The 20,941-nt window shown below is 38.6% G+C and overlaps 1 protein-coding gene across 1 annotated transcript in view; it reads left to right on the top strand.

Annotated features, from left to right (window-relative positions):
* Window positions 1–20,941, top strand: part of ADGRG2 (adhesion G protein-coupled receptor G2) — a 60,677-nt gene that overhangs the window by 3,716 nt on the left and 36,020 nt on the right. Inside the window, exons 2-3 of the mRNA XM_062603860.1 lie at window positions 5,270–5,388; window positions 12,572–13,189. Coding sequence (XP_062459844.1) covers window positions 5,271–5,388; window positions 12,572–13,189 — 736 coding nt within the window. The 5' untranslated portion in view covers window position 5,270. The remainder of the gene's footprint in view (window positions 1–5,269; window positions 5,389–12,571; window positions 13,190–20,941) is intronic.

Raw genomic sequence — 20,941 nt, 5'->3', positions numbered from 1 at the left:
ATCTGGGTATGCCCAGTTGTGAATGTGGCCAAATTCCTGATTTCTGAGTTCCCAGCAAGACTTCGAATATCTTTGTTTCTTTTGCACCAAATTAATTATGGCCATAAACCGACTGAATAGGTTTCTGATAATACTAGTCACTTCCTGTTTTGAAGTCTGTGGGACTTAGTTCCATCATTACTTATTCACAGCATAGTCCAAGTATTCATACAACTTGAATACTTGAATTAAAAAAAGCTTTTTTTTTTTTTTTTCCATGCTTATCTATGTTTCAGCAAGTCAGCACTGTGGTTAGCATGGCTTATTTGTAAGAAGGCTAATCACTTTTTTTTATAGACGTGGTGGTGGTGAAAGAAGCCATGTGGAGCATGCTTGGAAAAAGTAAGTTTTCTGAGCTGATGCATTCATGGGGGCTATACACAGAAATGGTCCTGGTTTAAATAAATTATTAAGTTGCTTTGAAATCATCGACTCTGTTGTGTGATGACTTTCAAGAATTTAAGAATGATTGCTGTTGACTAACTTGTTCCAGTTATATTGGTCTAACATGGGCTGTAGTCAGAACTTAGCTGCCTCATTTTCCCTGACAACTGATTATGGGGTTTGTCCTTTCCCCGGTGCTCCATAGACTTATATTGTACTGTAAGGAAGAGCAGTGTTAAAAGAGGCCCAAAATACTGTTCTGCCATAACCCTGTTTCCTCAGATGTCTTAATAGAGGACCCCTAAATATTTGCCAAAGGACTGAGGTGCAAAAGTGACTGTATTTCCTTAGGGTAGTGATGCTGTATTCCTAATCATCCTGGAAGATGCTTGCTTCAGCTCTTCTATCTTTCAAAACAGATGAGCTTTATTTCTTTGGTACAAAGAAAGTATCAATTTTGGTCATTGGGCTGTTGACTACAACAGTCTGAGAGATTGTTTAGAAAAAAAACCCAACCAAACAAGAAACCTTCCAGAGAAATTTTAACAGCTCCAAATGCAAGATCCAAGAGACCTGCTAAGTCCATAAAGTGAAGCTTTGGATGAAACCACAATATAATTTCTATTTTAGGGTGCTGCCAAGACAGTATGGAAAGGGGAGTAGGGAAGGAAAGGCAGAAACAGCTCCTACCTCCCCTTCTCTGTTACAGTAAGATGAAATAAACTTTCAGGTCTCATTTTGGAAAAGTAGGAAAATTAAAAGCATAAGCCAAACAGTCTTCCTTCTGGCATGTTTGACCTTCACTTGATTCCTTACAGCCTGCTTATATTGGTCACTGATTTCAATATTCCACCTTTAGAACTCTTTGTCCTCCCTATTTCTCCATCAAATTCAAGTCCTGTTACCAAACGTGAAGGTTTTGCAAAACTTTGTCTACTTTTCTATGCTTATTTTATTGTAAACCCTTCCACATGCCTTTTACGTGGCTTAAGGTGCATGCTTAGCATTCATTTTCTTTCTTTCTTTCTTACTTAAGTGTAGTCTTTATTGTACTTCCAGTCTTCTACTCTGCAGAGCACTCATTTTCTTACTTCCTCTCCGTGAAGTGTATATACCTCAAAACCACAAAGTACTATTGATTAAAATATAAACAACATGCCTGTAGCTGAAGTAAACACACTTGTGACAGATGTAACTACTTTATTACATCGCTGCTTCTTATACTCCATAAGTATTTTGTGAAGTCTTTGAAGTGTAAACTTGCTCATGTATTGTCACTGAAGGACTTTATAGTTTGCTCTAGAAGATTTAATAGAGTGTGTGGATAATACTGTTCTTTTGAGGGCATATACAATGCAGAAGAGGGTTTCCTTGATGTAGAACTTTTATAAGAGCAAGAAAGAGGCCTCTTGCTCATCTCCCAGATGGCTGCTGGATATGAGGAGGTAAATCATTGCCAAACTGATAAGAGGGAACAAAAAATCGCTTGAAATTGTCCTCTGTTCCATTTTTGCACTATATACAATGACACAAGTTATTGTAAGAGGGAATTAAGTACCAAAAGTGCTTTTTTGGCATTGAAGTATCTAATCAGGAGCCATCCAATAGAATATTACAATCATGAATTTGCTTATACAAACCTTACTTATTAAGCTTACACTTTTATGTGAATCTAAGGGGAGATCTGTGAGTTGAACTGAGGGAGGAGCCTGGCTTGCACAGCTTAGTATTTACAAAGTAAAATAAAATTGAGTCTTTCTAATAGCCAGTATCCTGAAGCAGTTGAAATACTGTTGAAAGTTGAAATGGATTCTGGGAGAGTTTTTCCTCCTGTTTATTTCTGTTAAAAACTGAACCAGTGAGCTGTGAGTTTCACAGAAGGCTGATGCCTGTAACTAAATGTCTTGTTGCTCTCTGTAAGCTGATTTATTAAAAGCTGAAATGTTTTATATCTTTCAAAACAGTAAAGATTTGTCAGGAGGACGTGTTTGTAAGTTCCTTGAACTGGCTTCATACACTGTCATTACAGTCTTAGAAAAAGCTGGTATTCTGCATAAAGTGACTGTATAGGACACGGTATGCTTGTTTTTACAGCCTTTGATAAACACTGGATAAAATTAATGAAAACCAAGCTATTAATCAGACTGTAATAATCCTATTACTGTCTTCTGGAAAAACGCATTAAAAAAAACCCCTGTGGAACAACATTCTTAAATCAACGGTGCTACTTCTGCTGTTAAGTCAGTGAACACAGTATGTGCCAGAATTCACAGTGACGTAAGACTTTCCAACATAAGTGTCCTCCCTATTACATCTGACTTGCTTCAGCCAAAATTTAAAAATAAAATAAAAACTTTACTAGGTTTTGGTTCCAGTCTGGAAAATACAAGGGGTTGATGGAAGAAGTCTGCAGTCTTGCATTTCTGGAAGTAATTAAAGGCATCAAGAAGTTTTCATACCTGGGCAATACAGTGTTTCTCTTGCTCTTTTCTGCCTTTAATCACCTGGTATAGATTTGAATAGTGCAGACTGTCACAGAACAACAGCCAGAGGCTTACCATTCACTATGACCCTCCTCCTCAGAAGGAAATTCAATAAATTTATTGGGCACAAGTACTAAAGTAGACAGAATGAGCCCCAGACTATGGATGAAGTAAGTGTGACTTGAAAAAAGCTTACTACTTGGTTAGCTGACTAAACACCCTTATCAAAACATGATTTTTAAGGCATTCAGGAGAAGCAAGCTGAAGACAAATTTGGATGTGTTTCATGTGAATCTTTAGAAAGCTAGCCTGCCTTTGAAATTTCTTGCGTTTTTAACATTTTTTGTTTGGTTGGTTAGTTGATTTTGGTCTGCTCCTGCATAGGTTTGTGTGTATTAGCTGTGTCCATTGTTTTATTTTTTGTCAGCTTTAGGATGCTTGATTTTTGATTGGTTTTATCAGCAGCCTTTCTTCTTGCTGGTTAACACCCATGCAGATGTTAGTCAATTTGACAATTGCCTTAGTGTATTTAGATTTTAAATGTATCATCCAGAATCTGCAGAGAGGAAGCAGTATGTGTCATCATCCAGATTAGTCTGTTTCAGTGCAATCACAATGTTCATATTTTTCTGTAATTACTGAAAACACTGTCTGGCAATGGTGTCGCAGTGCTCTAATTTTTTAGAAGCCTTTGCTTTGTTTTCTGTTATGTTATTGTAGGTATATAATTTATTTGCATGTACATTTAATCCGTTTCCAGAATGTCAGTTACTTAGCAAGTAGTGATAGGACAAGGGGTAATGGCTTTAAACTAAAAGAAGGTAGATTTAGATTGGATATAAGGTACAAGTGATTTACTGTGAGGGTAGTGAGGCACTGGAACAAGTTGTCCAGATGCCCCAAGCTGTAGATGCCCGATTCCTGGAAGTGATCAAGACCAGGTTGAACAGGGCTTTGAGCAACCTGATCTAGTGGAAGGTGTCCCTGCCCACGGAAGGGGGGTTGGAAGTAGATGATCTTTAAGGCATTTCTAACCCAAACCGTTCTATGATTCAATGACCTTTAGGTGCCCCAAGAAACTGGGCTTGTTTTATAAACACAGCTGGAAGGCAGAAGGGATGAAGTCTCTGCCTCTGTAACCATCCTCGAAGGGGACTGCATGGTACAGCTCCACTCAAAGTGAAGTGCGAGAAACCTGGACTGCTTTCCAACTGTGCACACACTGGTGACATATCCTGAAGGAGTTCACAATTTAGAGTCCCTGAAAAGAAGGAAACCTATTATAGCCTGGTATAGCATGTGCAAAAATACAGTCAAGTTTGCAAGCAGTATGAAGGCTAACATACAGTCATATATGCACCAAACATGATGGTAAAGTTAAACTTCTGGTGTCATGCAGAATTCTTCTGTGTACCATAAAGCTGATAAAAAATACATAAAGTTTTTTGCTTTGCATTTGTTTCAAGAACCTATTATAGAATCACTTGTAACCTATGTATCTCTAAGCATTTTTGTTTAAGAAATAATGCATGCAAAAAGCACACTATACGTAACATTTCTTTTAGCATATAAAATCAAAAGATGTACTTTTTTTTGGAAAGATTTCTTTAAAAAAGAAGTGTATAATTTCATAGAAATTCATCTCTTATAGTAGAAGGTATGTTCTTTTTCCACCACCATGTCCTATTACTCCCATTCAGTACCCATCACTAGGAAGAAATGTGAACAAATCAGGTTTTCATTATACTGTCCATGAACTTACTCCCCACAGTGACTTGAGGTATTTCTTTTTTTTTTTTTTTTGCTTCTTTCCTTGAGAATGAGATGATGAGAATCAGTCTCTAGCTTCTTCCTTAAGAGTTCACTATGCTGCTATTAAAATGTCAGGTGTTAGAACGTTCTGGGTAGGGGACTGGAGATGCTTTGTGTATACTGATTATCGAAGCTTTTGGATAATATGTCCAAGCTTGCTGTCTGGCTGCTTCTAGTTAGTTTTGTTTTCATTTTTCCTGTGTGTGGGTCTTTTGTGGTTGTTGTTGCTTGTTCATTTGTGTTTCAAATGTTGAAAGCCTTATTTGTGCAAGGACTTATGGCCATGCTCTGATGTATTTGTGAGACTTTGGAGAATCCGATCTTGAGTGGGATTGTTTTGTTTTGTTTTGTTTGCTTTAGGCAAACAGCTCTTTCTTTCTCAGCAACTTGGCAATATACAAGGTATCTGTGCATTTCTCTATGCTGTATACCCAATAGTGTAACAGGGTTGGAAAGATTCACACTCTTGGGTTGGAAACATAATTTATCATAGTATTTGTACACCTGCACTTTTTTTAGTCATTGTGTTTTGTTTTGTTGTTTGTTTTTAGAATGGCTGCCTGGGGAAAAGAGCACTGCTGCATTCGCAAAATACAGGACCTTTTCTTGAGATTCAGGATTGTTCTAGCAATTCTTTTACTTCATTTGTTCCTGGCTACAGCAGGCAAAGGTAAGAAAGACATTCTTTCTTTGTTTATCTAGTGTTGGTATTCCAAATAAATAGCATTAGACTTGATGAATGGGAACAGGCAAGTTTCTGCCCCTTTGAAATCAAGAGTTAAAACTGCGATTAACAAGCAATAAACCACTTTGTGTTTAACACTTTGGATATACAAACCCTATGCTTAGAGTTATTTGTTTTCATAAAAAGTCACCAGTGGTAACTTCTTTTCGGCTATGGATGAGGACAAGATGTAAAACCAATACATAATAACAAGGAAAATTACTTTCTAGCTATTTTTGAACTAGAAGTGTTACTATTTTCACAACATGTTGTTAAATCTTTCACAGTGTTCTTACACGAACACCACAAGATCCTTTGAGCTTCACTGTACTTAGTGCATGTGTGAGCACAGAACATCTCCTGCATTGCTCTTGGTTGTGCTGAATATGGCTAGGGAAAGGATAGAAAGATCCAAAGCGTGTAACAGAAATGGTGCGTTTGATTTTGACAGTCTGCTCTTTATATAACAGTAAATGAAAAATAAATTCTTATGGTTCTTGTACAAATTGAGTAACTGACATGGTGATGCTTTTGTAGGAGCTACAGAAGAACAAGCAATTTGTGTTTTATTTATGGCTATTCTGTAAGCTGGCAGATACAAGTCTATTGTCTACTACCACTCTGGACCTCAACTGATGTAGATTTACAATTTACAATTTACATTTGCAAATGGCAATTTACATTTACAAATGACAACTGTGCTTGTCACTTGTAAAACTTCCTTATGTCAATGGTGTGTAATACATTCATCATGTTAGTAATGTGCATGGAGCATTAAAAAATTTAGAGGCCTTTTTTTCCATGTACTGAATGGATATTTTAGAAACTGCTTCCTGTGTCATGGCATGTTATTTTGGCTCTGGAAGGTCAGAGTTTCTTGCAGTTTAAATGTGCTTAGTAAGTATGCCTGCTTAATGACATTGTACTAGCAATGAAATTTCATACATTTACAGACTAGATTAATTCTGATTCTAGTTCTCCAAATGTAGTAATTTTCATAAAATGAAGCTTTTATTGAGACACAGATTGACATTCAGGTGACAACCAGTTATTATGATGGTGAGGTTTTAACCTTGTGTACTTTGTATAGCAAAAAGGGCAGTGCTGCTCAGCAGATGGTTGGGTGTTCTCTTAACACCTAAGGTGCAAAAATATGTTTGTGTTCTCCAGGAAATATGAAGAAAGAGGAACTGCCTTGTATTCTTTCTGGTATTTAGGACACTGAATAATGTGATGTAGTTTATCCCCATATCCAAATAGAGGATGAAGAGGAGGACTGAAAGTCATTTTGAGGAAACAGTTCTTAGCTTTAGATTTCCAAAACAATCAGTAGGATCAGGTGACCCATATGTAGAAAGCTTAGAGTTTTAAAGTTTTTATAAAGAGCTGTCACGTGGTTTAGGCAGTAAACCTGAGACTACAAGGTTCTTGTGATGTCATTGCAGTGGACTGTAGTAAACCAAATGTGTTACAGGTGACAAGCACTTGATAGAAATTTACTGTTGTTGCTGGTTAAAAGCCAGATTGTGAAGACACATAAACTTGTGACTATTTTTATTCAAGAGAATACTCAACTGTATTAATGCTCAACTATACTGGTACAATAGCTGTTGGTAATGTAAGGAAAACAACAGTGCTGTTTAAGTACTGGGAGAATCTGCTTCTGTATGTCTAATTCTTAACCACCTGTGACTGGCTATCTCTTGTAAAAATACCAATTATGACTATCCAAATATGTTTCAAAAAAATTACATTTTTTGGTTTACATTTCCATTACCTTGTCATTCTGAGAAAGTTTATTTTCAGTGTTTGAAAGTATGTGCATACATTTCAGGGTTTCTTTTAGGGCTTAAGAGAACATTAAGTGGATACTGTTAGTTTTAATGAGGGTAAAAACTCCACTTCCTGCATCTATTAGAGATAAAAATATTAAGAAGGAGCAATTTGTATTTCTGAAAGAGTTTAAGTGCCTAACTACAGCAAATGACATTGAAAAGTCAGCCCATGATTACAACTGCATGGAGTTTTCTTGACTCCAAATTGTGATTTTTCGCTAAGTTTTCTTACTCTGGAGATGTTCTGAGCATTCCTTCTACTATGCTGCGTTTCTGGTCTGTGATGATAAACATGGCTGGGTTTCTGAGTGTGATTTCTGTCGTCTGAACCCAAAGGAAACAATTGTAAGCCAGAAATGCCACTGTCAGAGCACAGCCAGTTGTAGCTCCTTGGTTTTATGGTTGAGGGCGGGTTGCAGACCACAGCTACTGTTACAAGAGAAAATAAGAACTTCCAAAAGTGTTCAAGTAATGTCATCTCCTACTTATGTTGCATCCACCCACATATCAGACTAACTCAAGATGGTGATGATAATTAATTTCCAACTAATTCAATGCTGTACTTCATGTGTTCCCCTTAGAAAATGCATTTCAGTGTTCCATGATTATGATTTCCTTTGAGCTTTTCAGCATTCTTTGGGTAGACAAACCATATAAAATTTTTCAAGCCTATCCTGTAATAATTCAGGTAGTATTGGTATCTATTCTATTAACTTTGGCACCCCTTTTGGCACTATTTGTTTTTTAACTATTTAGAGCAAATTAGTCCAGACTTTCCAGTTTCCGCAAGGGTAGATCTCTTGAAGTAAGCTCTTCTGTTAGTTTAAATTAATTTGATGTGCCTTGCATTCTGATCAACAGCAGTCTTTTTGAGTGATATAAAGCAGACTAGGAGAATCATCAACAGGATTGATCTCATTTTACGTTATTTTTGCTGGTTCCCTGCTGTAAGACTGTTTCCACCTGCAAGTTTATGTCCACTCTGACTTCCTTGACAACTTCATAGTGTCAGCTCCCCTTAAGAATGTAATAGGATTTTGCAGCCCTTTAATTGATTCACTGTTGGCACATAAGCAGTGTTTCTGTTCAATCAGAGCCATTTAATGTTTAACATGAAATCAAGCCTGTCTCAGAACTCATTCACTTCCAAAATTAAGTCTGCTGATGGTACCTCAAGTCTTGATTAACATTTTTGCTCAGGAATGGATTTACAGTCTTCTGATCTGGGTAGTTAACAATGATTTCAAGTTTTGAAGCTATGTCAGGAAACTTCCCTAATCACTTTGGCCATCCCTGCATGCTCAAGACAGGAATTTTGGAGGGTATATGAGTCATGCACTCATTCACACCGAATGACTGAATTCATGTTGTAGTTTTGGGCATGGAGGAAGTAATTCTACTGCTTGCTGTTAGGTTAAGTATGTTTTTCTTCTCCATTGCCATAAAAGCATGCTAAGTATTACCTTGCAATTCAAAATCTGTGGTTTGCTAGTTAGGATTTTCACCTAATTTAGCCTGTACCCTGAGATTTTTTTTGTTTGGTCGATAGCCTTCTATGACACTTTCATGATGTATGTTGAACTTCAAGAATGATTCAGGGATGTGAAAGATGCCTACAGGTTTCTGCTAATTAGCACCACAGAGTCAGAGCTATGGTATGCAACAAGCATAGTTATTAATGACTTCCCATGAAATTGGATTGATTTATTTTATGTGTCAAACTTTTTCTGGTGGCTTGTACCTGTTAAGCTGGTAGTTAGGAAGTTAGGAATCTCCTCATTTAATTTGTTGCTATTGAAAAAGAGATTTGAAAGTGCTCTGGTCAAGACACAGATGAGTCAGAATTGGCCTGATGAAAGCTGGTGCTCTGTTTGGTTGCAAATATCACAGAAGAGCGAGCTGTGACCTTGAAAGTTAGCTAGGACTATGACTGTAACCCACCTTGGGAAAAAAAAACCCAACACCATAAACTGATCCAAGTGCCTGGAAATTTGTCTTTCAGCGGGGAGCTAATGGAATAGATTTCCCCTTATATTGACTGATCTTTTCCTGCTATCCAATCCTCACCATGGAGGGTACATAAAAGCTCTGCATATATTGATAAATAAATGCCTCCTAAAGGTGTTAGTAATGTGTTAGTAACGTGTTCTCTTGTGTTGGCTGAGTATCTACCAAGCTATTTCATTTTTCTGTACTTACATTTTATACGCCGTAGGAGTTTTTCTTAGATTGGATGTATTTTGTTGCTAATGGGTGCGCCATAAAGCAAGCAATCATGATAATGATTATATTGTCGGAATGTGCATTTTTCCACAAAATAAGAGTCAACTCCAAAGAGCTTACGCTTATAGCCGCAAAAGCCTGTACTTCCTTCAGTGGGACAGTAGAGGAAATGAGGTACCTACCAAAATTTAACAAATATGATCAAGTTCCAATGTTTGGGGTATTCTCTGGCACTGCTTATTTTACCAGCATTGACAGAGCCTGAAGCCTTATTTTCAACAGTAAGTTTACTGTTAGCACCCTAGATTTTATTTACTCTCACAGTTGAATTCTGAGTTGCTGGCACCTCAGTGCCTCAGTAGGCTAGCAGCTGACAGACCAGATGTCTCTGCAAGTAAATGCCCTGGCAGAGAACAGGGAATGGGAGCTGGATGGGATTAAATTCAAAATATACCAAAACACATTTTCTGAAAGTTACTTGAAACTCATTCTCTTCTAGAATATGGCTATTTTCTACCTTTCTTGCTGAAACTCTGCTGCTATGCAGCACAGGACTTAAGAATCTCAGGGCTGGAAAAAAAAATTAAAAATCATAGCTTCATAGAATGATTTGGGTTAGAAGGGATCCTAAAGATCATCTAGTTCCAAGCCCCTACCACAGGCAGGGACACCTTCCACTAGAGCAGGTTGCTCAAAGCTCCATCCACCCTGGCCTTGAGCACTGCTAGGGATGGGGCACCCAGAGCTTCTCTGGGAAGTTATTTCAGTGCCTCACTACCCTCATAGTAAAGAACTTCCTTATAGAATCAGAGAATAGTTAGGGTTGGAAAGGACCTTAAGATCATCTAGTTCCAAACCCTCTGCCATGGGCAGGCATACCTCACACTAAACCATGTCACCCAAGGCTCTGTCCAACCCAGCCTTGAACACTGCCAGGGATGGAGCATTCACAACTTCCCTGGGAAACCCATTCCAGTGCCTCACCAGCCTTACAGTAAAGAACTTCTTCCTTGTACCCAATCTAAACTTCCCCAGTTCCTAATGAAGAGTCTCCCTCCCCAGCATTTCTATAGCCCTCCTTCAGATACTGGAAGGCTGCTATGAGGTCTCCATGCAGTCTTCTGTTTCGCAGGCTGAACAGCCCCAGCTTTCTCAGCCTGTCTTCATACGGGAGGTGCTCCAGTCCCCTGATCATCCTTGTGGGCCTCCTCTGGACTTGTTCCAACAGTTCCATGTCCTTTTTATGTTAAGGACACCAGAACCTAATCTAAATCTACCGTCCTTCATTGTAAAGCTGCTATCCCTTGTCCTATCCGTGCTTGCCTTTCCAAGTCTCTCTCCAGATTTCTTGTAGGCCCCTTTAGGTACTGGAAGGTTGCTATAAGGTGTCTGTGAAACTTTCTCTTCTCCAGGCTGAACAGGCCCTGTAGGAGTTTTTTTTAGATTTGATTCTCTCAGCCTGTGTTCTTAGAAGAGGTGCTCTGGCCCTCTGACCATCTTCATGGCCCTTGCTCCAGCAGGTCCGTGTCCCTCTTGTGCTGAGGACTCCAGAGCTGCACACAGTACTCCAGGTGGGGTCTCACAAGAGTGGAGCAGAGGCGCAGAATTACCTCCCTTCACCTTCTGTCCATGTTTCTTTTGGTGCAGTCCATGGCATGATTGGCTTTCTGGGCTGCAAGTGCACATTGCTAGGTCACATGGAGCTGCTCATCAACCAATACCTGCAAGTCCTTCTCCTCAGGGCTGCTTTCAATCCATTCTCTGTATTTGTGCTTGAGATTGCCCTCACCCAGGTGCAAGACCTTGCACTTGGCCTCATTGAACTTCATAAAGTTTGCACAGGGCCACCTCTCAATCCTGTCAAAGCTGCTCTGGATGGCATCCCTTCCCTCCAGGCTGTCGACTGCACCACACAGCTTGGTGTTGTCAGCAGACTTGCTGAGGGCACACTCAATCCCACTGTCAGTGTCGCTGACAAAGGTGTTAAACAGCGCCGGTCTCAATACCGACCCCTGAGGAACGCCACTCGTCACTGATCTCCACTTGAACATCAAGCTGTTGACTGAAATTCTTTGAGTGTAACCATCCAGCCAATTCCTTATCCACTGAGTCATCTGTCCATCAAATCCATGCTGCTGCAGTTTAGAGAAGAGGATGTCATGTGGGACAGTGTCAAATGCTTTGCACAAGTCCAAGTAGATAATGCCAGTCACTCTTCCCTTATCCACCAGCACTGTAACTCTGTCATAGAAGGCCACCAAATTTGTCAGGCACAGTTTGCCCTTAGTGAAGCCATGTTGGCTGTCACCAGTCACCTCCTTATTTTCCATGTGCCTTAGCAGAGTTTCCAGAAGGATATGCTCCATGATCCTGCTGGGCAAGAGGTGGGATTGACTGACCTATTTCCCTGGGTCTTCTTTTTTTCCTTTTTAAAAAATGCATGATATTGTTCAGAGAAGGAGAATGGAAGCCTGGGACATGAGAAGGCAGAAGGGCTATATTCCCTTCTAGCACGGTTTCTTTATTTTATTCAGTATCTATTAAATGCAAAATACCTGTGCAGTCCTGGGAATAGGAACCAGGATCTGCATTCTCTTTTTGCCTGCCCCTTGTCATCTGTGGGCTGCCCTAGATAGACGTTCTCTTTTTGATCATGGGTTGGTTTACGTGACACCAGGCCTGCTGGCAACATATGGGGTACACCTGTCTCAAAGCGGGATCAGGATCTTTGCACAGGAGTTGGCAGGGTTCATTAGAAGAGCTTTAAACTAAATTTGAAGGGGGAAATGGATAAAGCTTGTCTAGCTAGAGATAAGCCTGAGGGCAGCATGCCAATGTTTGAGGGATGGTGTGCTAGCGAGGTCAGTCAGTCTGCCATCTTCTGGAGGTAGAGGATGAAAATCCATTTGGTCGCAAAGAGACAAGGGTTATTGATGTGTTAGAAACCATGGATGTGGTTTTGAAAACTCCTAGGTAAATGCCTAGCAAAGTACTATACGTAAGAGTAGCATTCATGTAGCAGATCCTTTTTAAAAATAAATAATTTTACAAATCACCTTTTCTTTGTATAGATCAGGAGGATTTCCTAGGACGATACAAAGCTGTCTTTAAGACTGCATGCGAAGATCCTTGGATTATGTCACCAAGAATTTCTCTACGTCCCTTGAAAGAATTCATTGTCTGTGTGCACCTCAAACTGTATTCCTCAGATAGTCCCTGGACAGCATATGTATACAGTCAAGAAACACCTCACACAAATCTCTCTGCAGATAAATACGATCTTGGACTTACAGGAGATCATGGTAAATTGAGAATATGGTTGTTTGGAAATGAAATAGATACAACAGTAGAACTTCATGAAAACACTTGGAACCAAATATGTATCCAGTGGAAAAGTGAAGATAAGGAGATGAAGTTATTCATAAATGGAACAAAGAAAGAAAACAAAAAACTAACTGGGAAATTTAATTTCCCTGGAAAAGGGCAGTTCTTACTTGGCTGTTCAAAGGTGCCAGGTACAGCTGTGTCACCTAACCTGGGTGTGACTGGGGAGCTGTACATGTTCAGAATGTGGGATCGAGCAAATATAAAACAATCTCTGGACTGTGAAGATAGCGGCGTTATACGCTGGAGAAAGGAGGATTGGGTCTACAATAAGACAGTAGAAGAGGATAACTCTTTGCCGTGTGGTAAGTATCAGTGCACCCCTGTTTTTAAAATAATATTTTTGTCAAAAGTTGATCTGAATGTGTTTAACATTTGTCTTCCAGGTTTTACAAACTTTTTGCCTATTAGTCATTTCTAGCTAAATACTTAATGAGATCATGTGAGGATCTTCAGCTTTCACCAGCTTTTATCCAAATGTCTAAGGTATAGCAGCAGTCCTTCAAACACTTTCCACTTGCTTCAACTTTTGTGTCTGTCTACTGTCCATGTAATGGTAATGAAAGCACGATGCAGCCAAGCAAAACTCCTCAGAGTATTAGAGCCTTCTATCAATGTCACCTTAAAATATTTAAATTACACACCTTCAGTTCAGGGAATAAACACAGAGGAAAGCATTGCTTGTCCTCATTCTGCACTTCTGCTGAGCCAGAACTTCAACAAATGCAACTTTTCATTGCTTCACTGGCTCATTACACCATCTTCAGCTGGTATGGTCTACATATGTAAAGATTACTGTAAGCTCTGATTTCTTCTTGTTTTTGTATCAGTAATGTCTTCCTTTATTAAAATGGCCAAATGGTTCCTCACACATTGCTCAGAATTCCTCTCTGCCCTGAAAAGAACCCTAAAAATCTTTAACCCAAACCAAGATTTTATTTTTGAGAAATTGAGCTAAAGCAATAGAATAATCTTCTTTCTAGCTTTCCCTATCGCATCTGTTGACAAGAAAGACAAATTTGATCCCTCCCTAGCTTGATTCAAGTTTATCAAACACAGTAAATGGTATTACCCCCAAAGTCATTCAGAGATTTTAAGGTGACTACCATAATTGGTTCCTAAAATTCTTATATAGCATAGAAGCTTCAGTTAAACTGTGGCGCCAGTCTTAGTCCTCATCACTTTAATCCTTAAAAATTGTACCTGTCTCTTTTGTGCAGACTAAAAAATATCTTTTAGCTGTATATGTTAGAATTACTGCCTGACCAGGTAGATTAAAAGTGTCTTAGCAAGGGCATTAACATGAGGTTACCATATTAAAATAAGGTTTTTCTGAGAGAGAAAGAAATCTGTCTGATAAACCAGGTCTCACAGAGAATGCCTCTAGCACTAGGTCATAGTGAATGAAATGCCTTTGCTGGCCTGATGCTTTAGTTGGCAGCAACATAGCTTCTGCTGTGTTGCGTGATTTGGGAAAGAAGATGAAGACAGGGTGTCTTTCAGTTTTGCTCATGTATGACTGTGTTTGAAGGAACACAGTCATAGGGCTGAAAAGGAGAACATTCTGCCTACCAGACAAAAGTTTGGTACAAAGAAAGTCTGAGAGATCTGCCTGAATAGTGGGTTATATATTAGTCAGAGTGGTGCATCTGATTATCTTTCACCGGGCACAGAAAGGACAGCCTACTTGTTTTCAGTTCTAGCTCTTTCTGCCCTGAATATAGAGCATGACAGCTTGGTTAGGCAGTGCACAACTCCAGCCCCAAATGATTTATGATCTTAAAAATAGTGATTTAAGGGCTTGTGGAATCCTTTGTCTATCTGCAAGAACTCTCTAGCACTGGAGTGTGTAAGATGCATGGTTTCTGAAGCTCAAATTGAACTTTAATTATGCTGATAGAGGTTTGTTTTGGTACAGAGGCCATCTCTACTGCCAAATATGTTATCTTGTCTAGATAACTTGGAAGAAAAACAACTTTTTGAAGAAAAGTTCACTGGACTTTTTGTAACAGTTTATTTGCCTACTTTAGCTGATTGCTCTCCCCCTCTAAATCAGCCAGTGAAATGCATATATTTAGCAAATATCACTTCAATGATTAAACAAAACCAAAGCATTGACAGTAAGAGCATATCATAGTGCCTGGCAATTTTAATTTGATAGTTCTACTAGCTCTGATTTCTTTGTATAAGTTCTCTGTACACCTGTGTAAAAATTATCTGATTTTGGAGGCTTCTCTATTTGTTAAAACAGAAGGATTTTGAGTAGTAAGTCTTCAAGAAGATCTGATTTTGCACCCACAAAGAGCATAATTGGCAAAGGGCTAAAGCTTGGGAAAAGCTACACCTCCTGTGTAGGACCTAAAGGTGAAAAGGAAGTGGTTTATTACTGCTGTAATTGTGCTGGAGGACAAGTTTAAAATTTTTTTTTGATGACTTGGTTGGCATTTTTTGCCTTCATAAAACAACAGCTTGTAAAATATTTAGTCAAAGGTTACTGTGATTTCTCCTTCACTTAATCACCCAAAATCTTTGTGATTGTAAGCCACTAGCTAATTGGTGTCTCACAGGCAGCACTCCACTAAATGGATGCTCTCCGCTAAGAAATCTAGGTTGACTTAACATCACGTTGTTAGGTTATGTTTCCTTACCTCCTTTTCCCACCTTTCTTTCTGTTGACTCTTCAGATTCTTTTGATTTTATTATTTATTTTTATAATACTTTTTCAGATTACCAGAAATGTGTATTTAGTTTTTTCTTAACCATGTGAAATCTAATAAGGACCAGAATCCCAATTCTGGTAAGGTTTACGCATTCGCTTAGCACTTAACAGCATGCTTAACTTTAACCAAGTATCTTGTCCCCAGAAGCAGATGGTGTTACCTTTGCAGTAGCTTTGTAACTTCTATGTCTGAAGATTTGCAAGAAAGGACATAAATTACTGCTTCCCAGTTTGTGATGAGAGCTTATCACATCTCTTGGACTAAGGGAATTTATAGTAGCAAACTTTCAGGTCTGAATTTGTGATGCAGCTCTGCTTCTTTCAAGTAACACGGTTTTCTGGTTCTCCTCTGCTTGGTGTAGCCATTACATGCTGAGGAGCTGTAAATACTGCAGGTAGGGCTAAAGAGGGGAGGAGGCCCCACACATTGTGCATCACTAACCTACTTACGTTCCTCACATTCCTTTGGTAATTCCTCTTTTTCTGAGAATGAGAGCTAGCATAACAGCTGTGATACGGAGAAACATATGTCACTTTAAAGATCTCCTGTTTTTTAAAAATGTGTAAGTGAAGAAAGATGGGTTCCCTGTTCCAAATGCTGACTTTGGAAACTCTCTATCTTGTTCCTTGATGAATGATTTCTATTTGGCTATACTATTCTATTTAGCATACTTTAATTATATTACTATTGTCTCTGCATAATTCAAGGAAAAAAAGTGCACTAAAAAAGCTCTGGGTGATTTAAGAGAATAAAACCCACAAGATAATAAGTGAGTTTAAAATGCTAAATGCTTGGAAAGTTATTTTAGTCATCTGTGAGCACTAGTTGTCATTTTTACCTGGGATATTTGCAAGTTGCCTTTAATAATAACTTGACAACTGGAAGAAATGTTCTGTTTAAACATTAATCATTTCAGTTACATATTAAACAGTAGCATTCCTAATCCAAATGTAAATATCCAAACTGTTACACTGTGTATTTATGCAAAGGAGCACAGAGATGATGGGGTATCTTTTACAAATTTCAAGGAGTAAATAAACCAGATTATTGATGGCCTAACTGTAAATAGTATCACTGACCATAAAGCACTGTCATCTCATTTTGTGGTACAGATGTCCTAACTTTCAGCAGGAGTCTGGTGCCTGTTGCTTTTGGTTGCACTTTTTTTTTTTTTACTTTTTTTTTTAAGAAATACATTTCAGTATTAATGCTGTGGCATTTTAGATTTTTCTAAACTGTTCTGTCCAACCTTCAAGATTAAGGTGTTGCCCCCTCTATTCCTTGTATTCTTTTCACTTCCAGTATTGCTGAGCCTGATATTGGTGTTGCTGGAGGGGATTTCTGGGCTTGTGGAAGCAAAGCAGTGCTGCTGATGGGAGAAATGTGAAGTGACTGGTGCCCTGTGTGACTATTTCACCTTTGCATGCTCAAGGAAGAGAAAACTTTAGTTTGGGCTGTCATTCTAGTTTTCAGGTGTGGGCAACAGGACGTATGATTTAGGCCCATGTAATCCCTCTTAAAGGTTTCCAGAGCTATGTGCACTTCTGATGACTGGATCAGCTTTCTCAAAAGAAAGGGTGGAGTCCCAGGGCTTCACCTCCTCAGACAGAAGGTGGAAATGTAGCTGCCACTCATCCAGTCTGCATCCCAGTCTGTTGGATATGAAACTTTGGGCCATATTGTTACGTTTACTGAGCAGATCATGAAAGCTGGAGGTGACGAAATAGAATTTTTCCCCAATACCATTTTCTTTTCTAAAACGGTAAGGACACAATACTACGGAAACCTCTAGAAGCTCTTAAAGGAAGTAAATGTGACAGGGAAAAAATACCTGACTCTGGAGTGCCTATTTGATGAGTCATGTACCACTCTACTTTTTACCTATTAACAGAATGCATGTTTGACCTTCCTTTTCTTTGCTCTCATTGCCTCCCTCTTATGTGATATCAAAGGAAGTAGCTTTTTGGAAATAAGCCTGCCAGAGAAGAGGTGATTTTATTCACCTTAGTATCTAATATACAGCTTTATACAAACAGATAAAAACTGTATTTATAACCTTGTTTCCTAAAAACCTGGTTTTAGGAAATCAAAGCTGAGTTAAAAATATTGCACCTAAATTTTCTCTTAAGGATACTAAAATGAACTGGCCAAAGTGACAGAGCCTGATGTGAACAAGCACTTTCATCATTTTCTTACATTTGCTTCTGTCCAATAGCCAGTGATAATTCATCCTTTCTTCCATGGTGCCACTGCTAAGAGTCAGAGCAGACGCGAAGTGTCATGAGAGGCGCCAAACGATAAAATTAAGACTGCACATAGTTTTATCCTATAAACTTCTACAATGTGCCTCAGCCTAACTTATGGAAAAAGTCAATATGGCCTAATGTCTACAGTGGAACAACTGGGGAGGTGTTACTGTTACTAGTGCCTTGTATAACAGGATGGTTCATTTTGGCAGAATGTTTATCCAGCTGAAATGTTTATCAAATATTAAAGGGACCCAATCTCTTAATAGAAAATATGGATTTAATTTTAATATGAGAATTGAATGTTTCAGTGTCTATTTCTGTAAATAGATCAATTTTAGAATAGTATCATTTGGAAATGTTGCTGTTTGGGCTACTCAGGTTTGTCTATGAGCAAGTCCTATGAAATGCATTAATGCCAGGTATTGTCATATGGTTGTATCCTAGTAACACTGAGTACAAATGGATGACAGTTGCTGCACAGTGCTGGTAACTGATGTAATACATACTGATAACTGTTGCCTGTGAGAATGTTTAGAAGAGAATTTGTATTGACTTAAAAATCCAGTGTGGACTTGACTTCTTGATCTAAAATAGTTGGGGTTGGTTTGTTTTGGGTTTATTTTTTTGTTTGTTTTTTGTTGTTTTGTTTTTGCTTTTGGTTGTTTTTTTTTTAATTATTATTATTTTGTTGTTTTATTTTGTTTTTTTTTTTTTTATTTTAAAGCCACAAAGTGATAGGTATCTATTTTGAATAAAAAATTCCACTTTGTAATTTTTTGAGGGAATTTTTACTGCAAATCAATTCTCCTGCCTCAATCAGTTAAATTTTTCATATGCTGTGTTTGCTATCACATCTTATTTAGAAAAATCTGTTTTTTTTACTAATTTCCTGGTATTTTTGTTTGTATTTGTAAATCAAAACTGATCTTATCAGCAATACACAGTTGTAGTCATCTAATGCTATTCTGTGGTGTCAGCCAAGTACTGCAGTATAGGGAGATCAAGGTGTCCCTTGGGATTCTTCCATTCAGATTTTGCTGATGATCTATTTGTGAGAGCTGACCTGCTTGAAATTTCGTGTCTGGACTTGACTATGAAGTAACTGCTCCTTACATTCTCTCACCAAGTTTCCTGAGAGACAGAGATCAGCATGCATGACCCTTCTTGCTGTACCATCTTCTGCCCCTCCTCACCACACAGACTGGGCAGGGTGGGTGTCCATGTGGACTCTGGTTTGCTACAGTTCAGACTCTTTTTCTCCAAAGAAAGCACTTTAGTTTGAGCACAGGCTTGCTCAAACGATGCTTTCTGCAAAAGTTTAAAGGTGATTATGAGGTGCTTAAATGGTAAAACAGCACTGAGATAGGGGAGCAAGAAGTAGCTGCCAGTAACTTAGTTCTTTCATGATGTTATCTGCAGCCAGGTTATAAATGTTTGTCACTCCTCCACCCCAGGAAAACTGAACTGCTGCTGGCAGAGTGGGTTGCCTGAATACAGGTGAATCAGAAAGGGTACTGCCTTTCCAAAAGTTTTAAGAAAGTGTGTACTGATCATAAATTAGATTGTCATTATGGAGAAGAAAATGATATTTTTAATTCTTCCAGTTGGAGATAGAACATTGTACATTGTTCATACTTCAAGGGCTTTTTCTGTACCCACTGAGTTACTAAACAAAAAGGCACAAAAAGTGATGATGTCTTTGGTACAGGGACCAGAATCATCCATCACATCTTGACCAGTGTGTTACAAATCCTCTTTTTCTTTCCCTTTGGGTGAATGGAGTTTTGAATTCTGCTTTGCTTGATAGAACAGCTTCAGCAGGGCATGTGGAGACCACCCCATCCTAAAAAAGCCAGTAGACTGTTGATCAAGATCAGTCATTCTAAGGAATGCTGTAAGCACAAGGCTGTTTTGTAGACAGGGGCAGACAGTGGTATCAGAGCTATGTCATGTTGTGGATTTAGGCTTAAGTACTGTTATTCAAGGATTTAGTCTCCTACCAGACTGGAACTGTTAAAGTTACAGTAGTTCCCACTGTCATACAAAGTCAAATGGGAAATTAAAGTTGTCACAATGCAAATACTTGTTCCCAGGTAAGCTTTTTGCAGCTGTGGTATGAAGCAATAGCAAGAGTTGCTAAACAGGCTTTATACCAGTGGAACAGTTTGGCTATACAGACAGAATTCTCAAGTCGAGGTTTATCAAGCTATTTGTGTCAGAATAGTACAAAGTGATATGAAGACAGTAAGGGGCATGTTGCTTTTCTTTTAATGATGCATGTTAGTAAGAGATACTGGTGCTTATTTAATCGAGTTGCCTTTTCCTTCAGAAACAAATATTCTTGTGGTGACCTATTCTGTCTCCCTTGAATCAACGAAAGGAAAGAATAATACTGAAAAATGTTACTTGCCTATTCATTTCTGTAATGTTCCCTATTAGAAAAAATATAGGAAAGTGTAACTAATATATATAATACTGTGTTTTACAATAGGATATTTGATATGTTGATTTGATGATCCTGAGCTGACAGTGTTGCAAATAAAAATACATGAAGCAAATAAAACAAGGTTTCATATAGGTAAGGATCTTCTTCCTCTTAGCAATGGTAAACAATGTAAGGGAAATAAAAAATAAAGCCCTATTCACTTTCTTTTCTAGTTCTTAAACACAACAAAGGAGGAGGGTTGACAAATGTAAGTGAAATTAAATAATGTATGACAGCATCTCCTCTTTCCCGCTTTCTGTATGCAGAAGTGATTCTGATAAAAGACTTAGTGAACTTAATGCTGCACCTTGTTCAGGAAGAAGTCTCATTCTCACTAGTAATTTCTAGCAACTGTATGCATGTTAATATTGTGCTGTGAAAGAAGTCATGATTAGATTTGCATCCAGAAAAGTGTCCCTCTGATTATGCATGTCATTATGAGAGATGCTTCAGACCCTGAATAATTTAGTAGCCCTTCACTGTGGGAGCTCCATGTCTCTCTTGAACTGAGGAGCACAGGACTGGACACAGCATTTCAGGTGGGGCCTCACCATGGCTGAGTAGAGAGGGAGGACTGCCTCCCTCAACCTGCTGGCAATGCTC

The sequence above is a fragment of the Pezoporus occidentalis genome, unplaced genomic scaffold (assembly GCF_034315485.1).
Source record: "Pezoporus occidentalis ecotype Australia unplaced genomic scaffold, CSIRO_AGI_Poc_V1 ctg81, whole genome shotgun sequence".
Lineage (NCBI taxonomy): Eukaryota > Metazoa > Chordata > Aves > Psittaciformes > Psittacidae > Pezoporus > Pezoporus occidentalis.
This window is presented reverse-complemented; position numbering and strand designations above follow the sequence as displayed.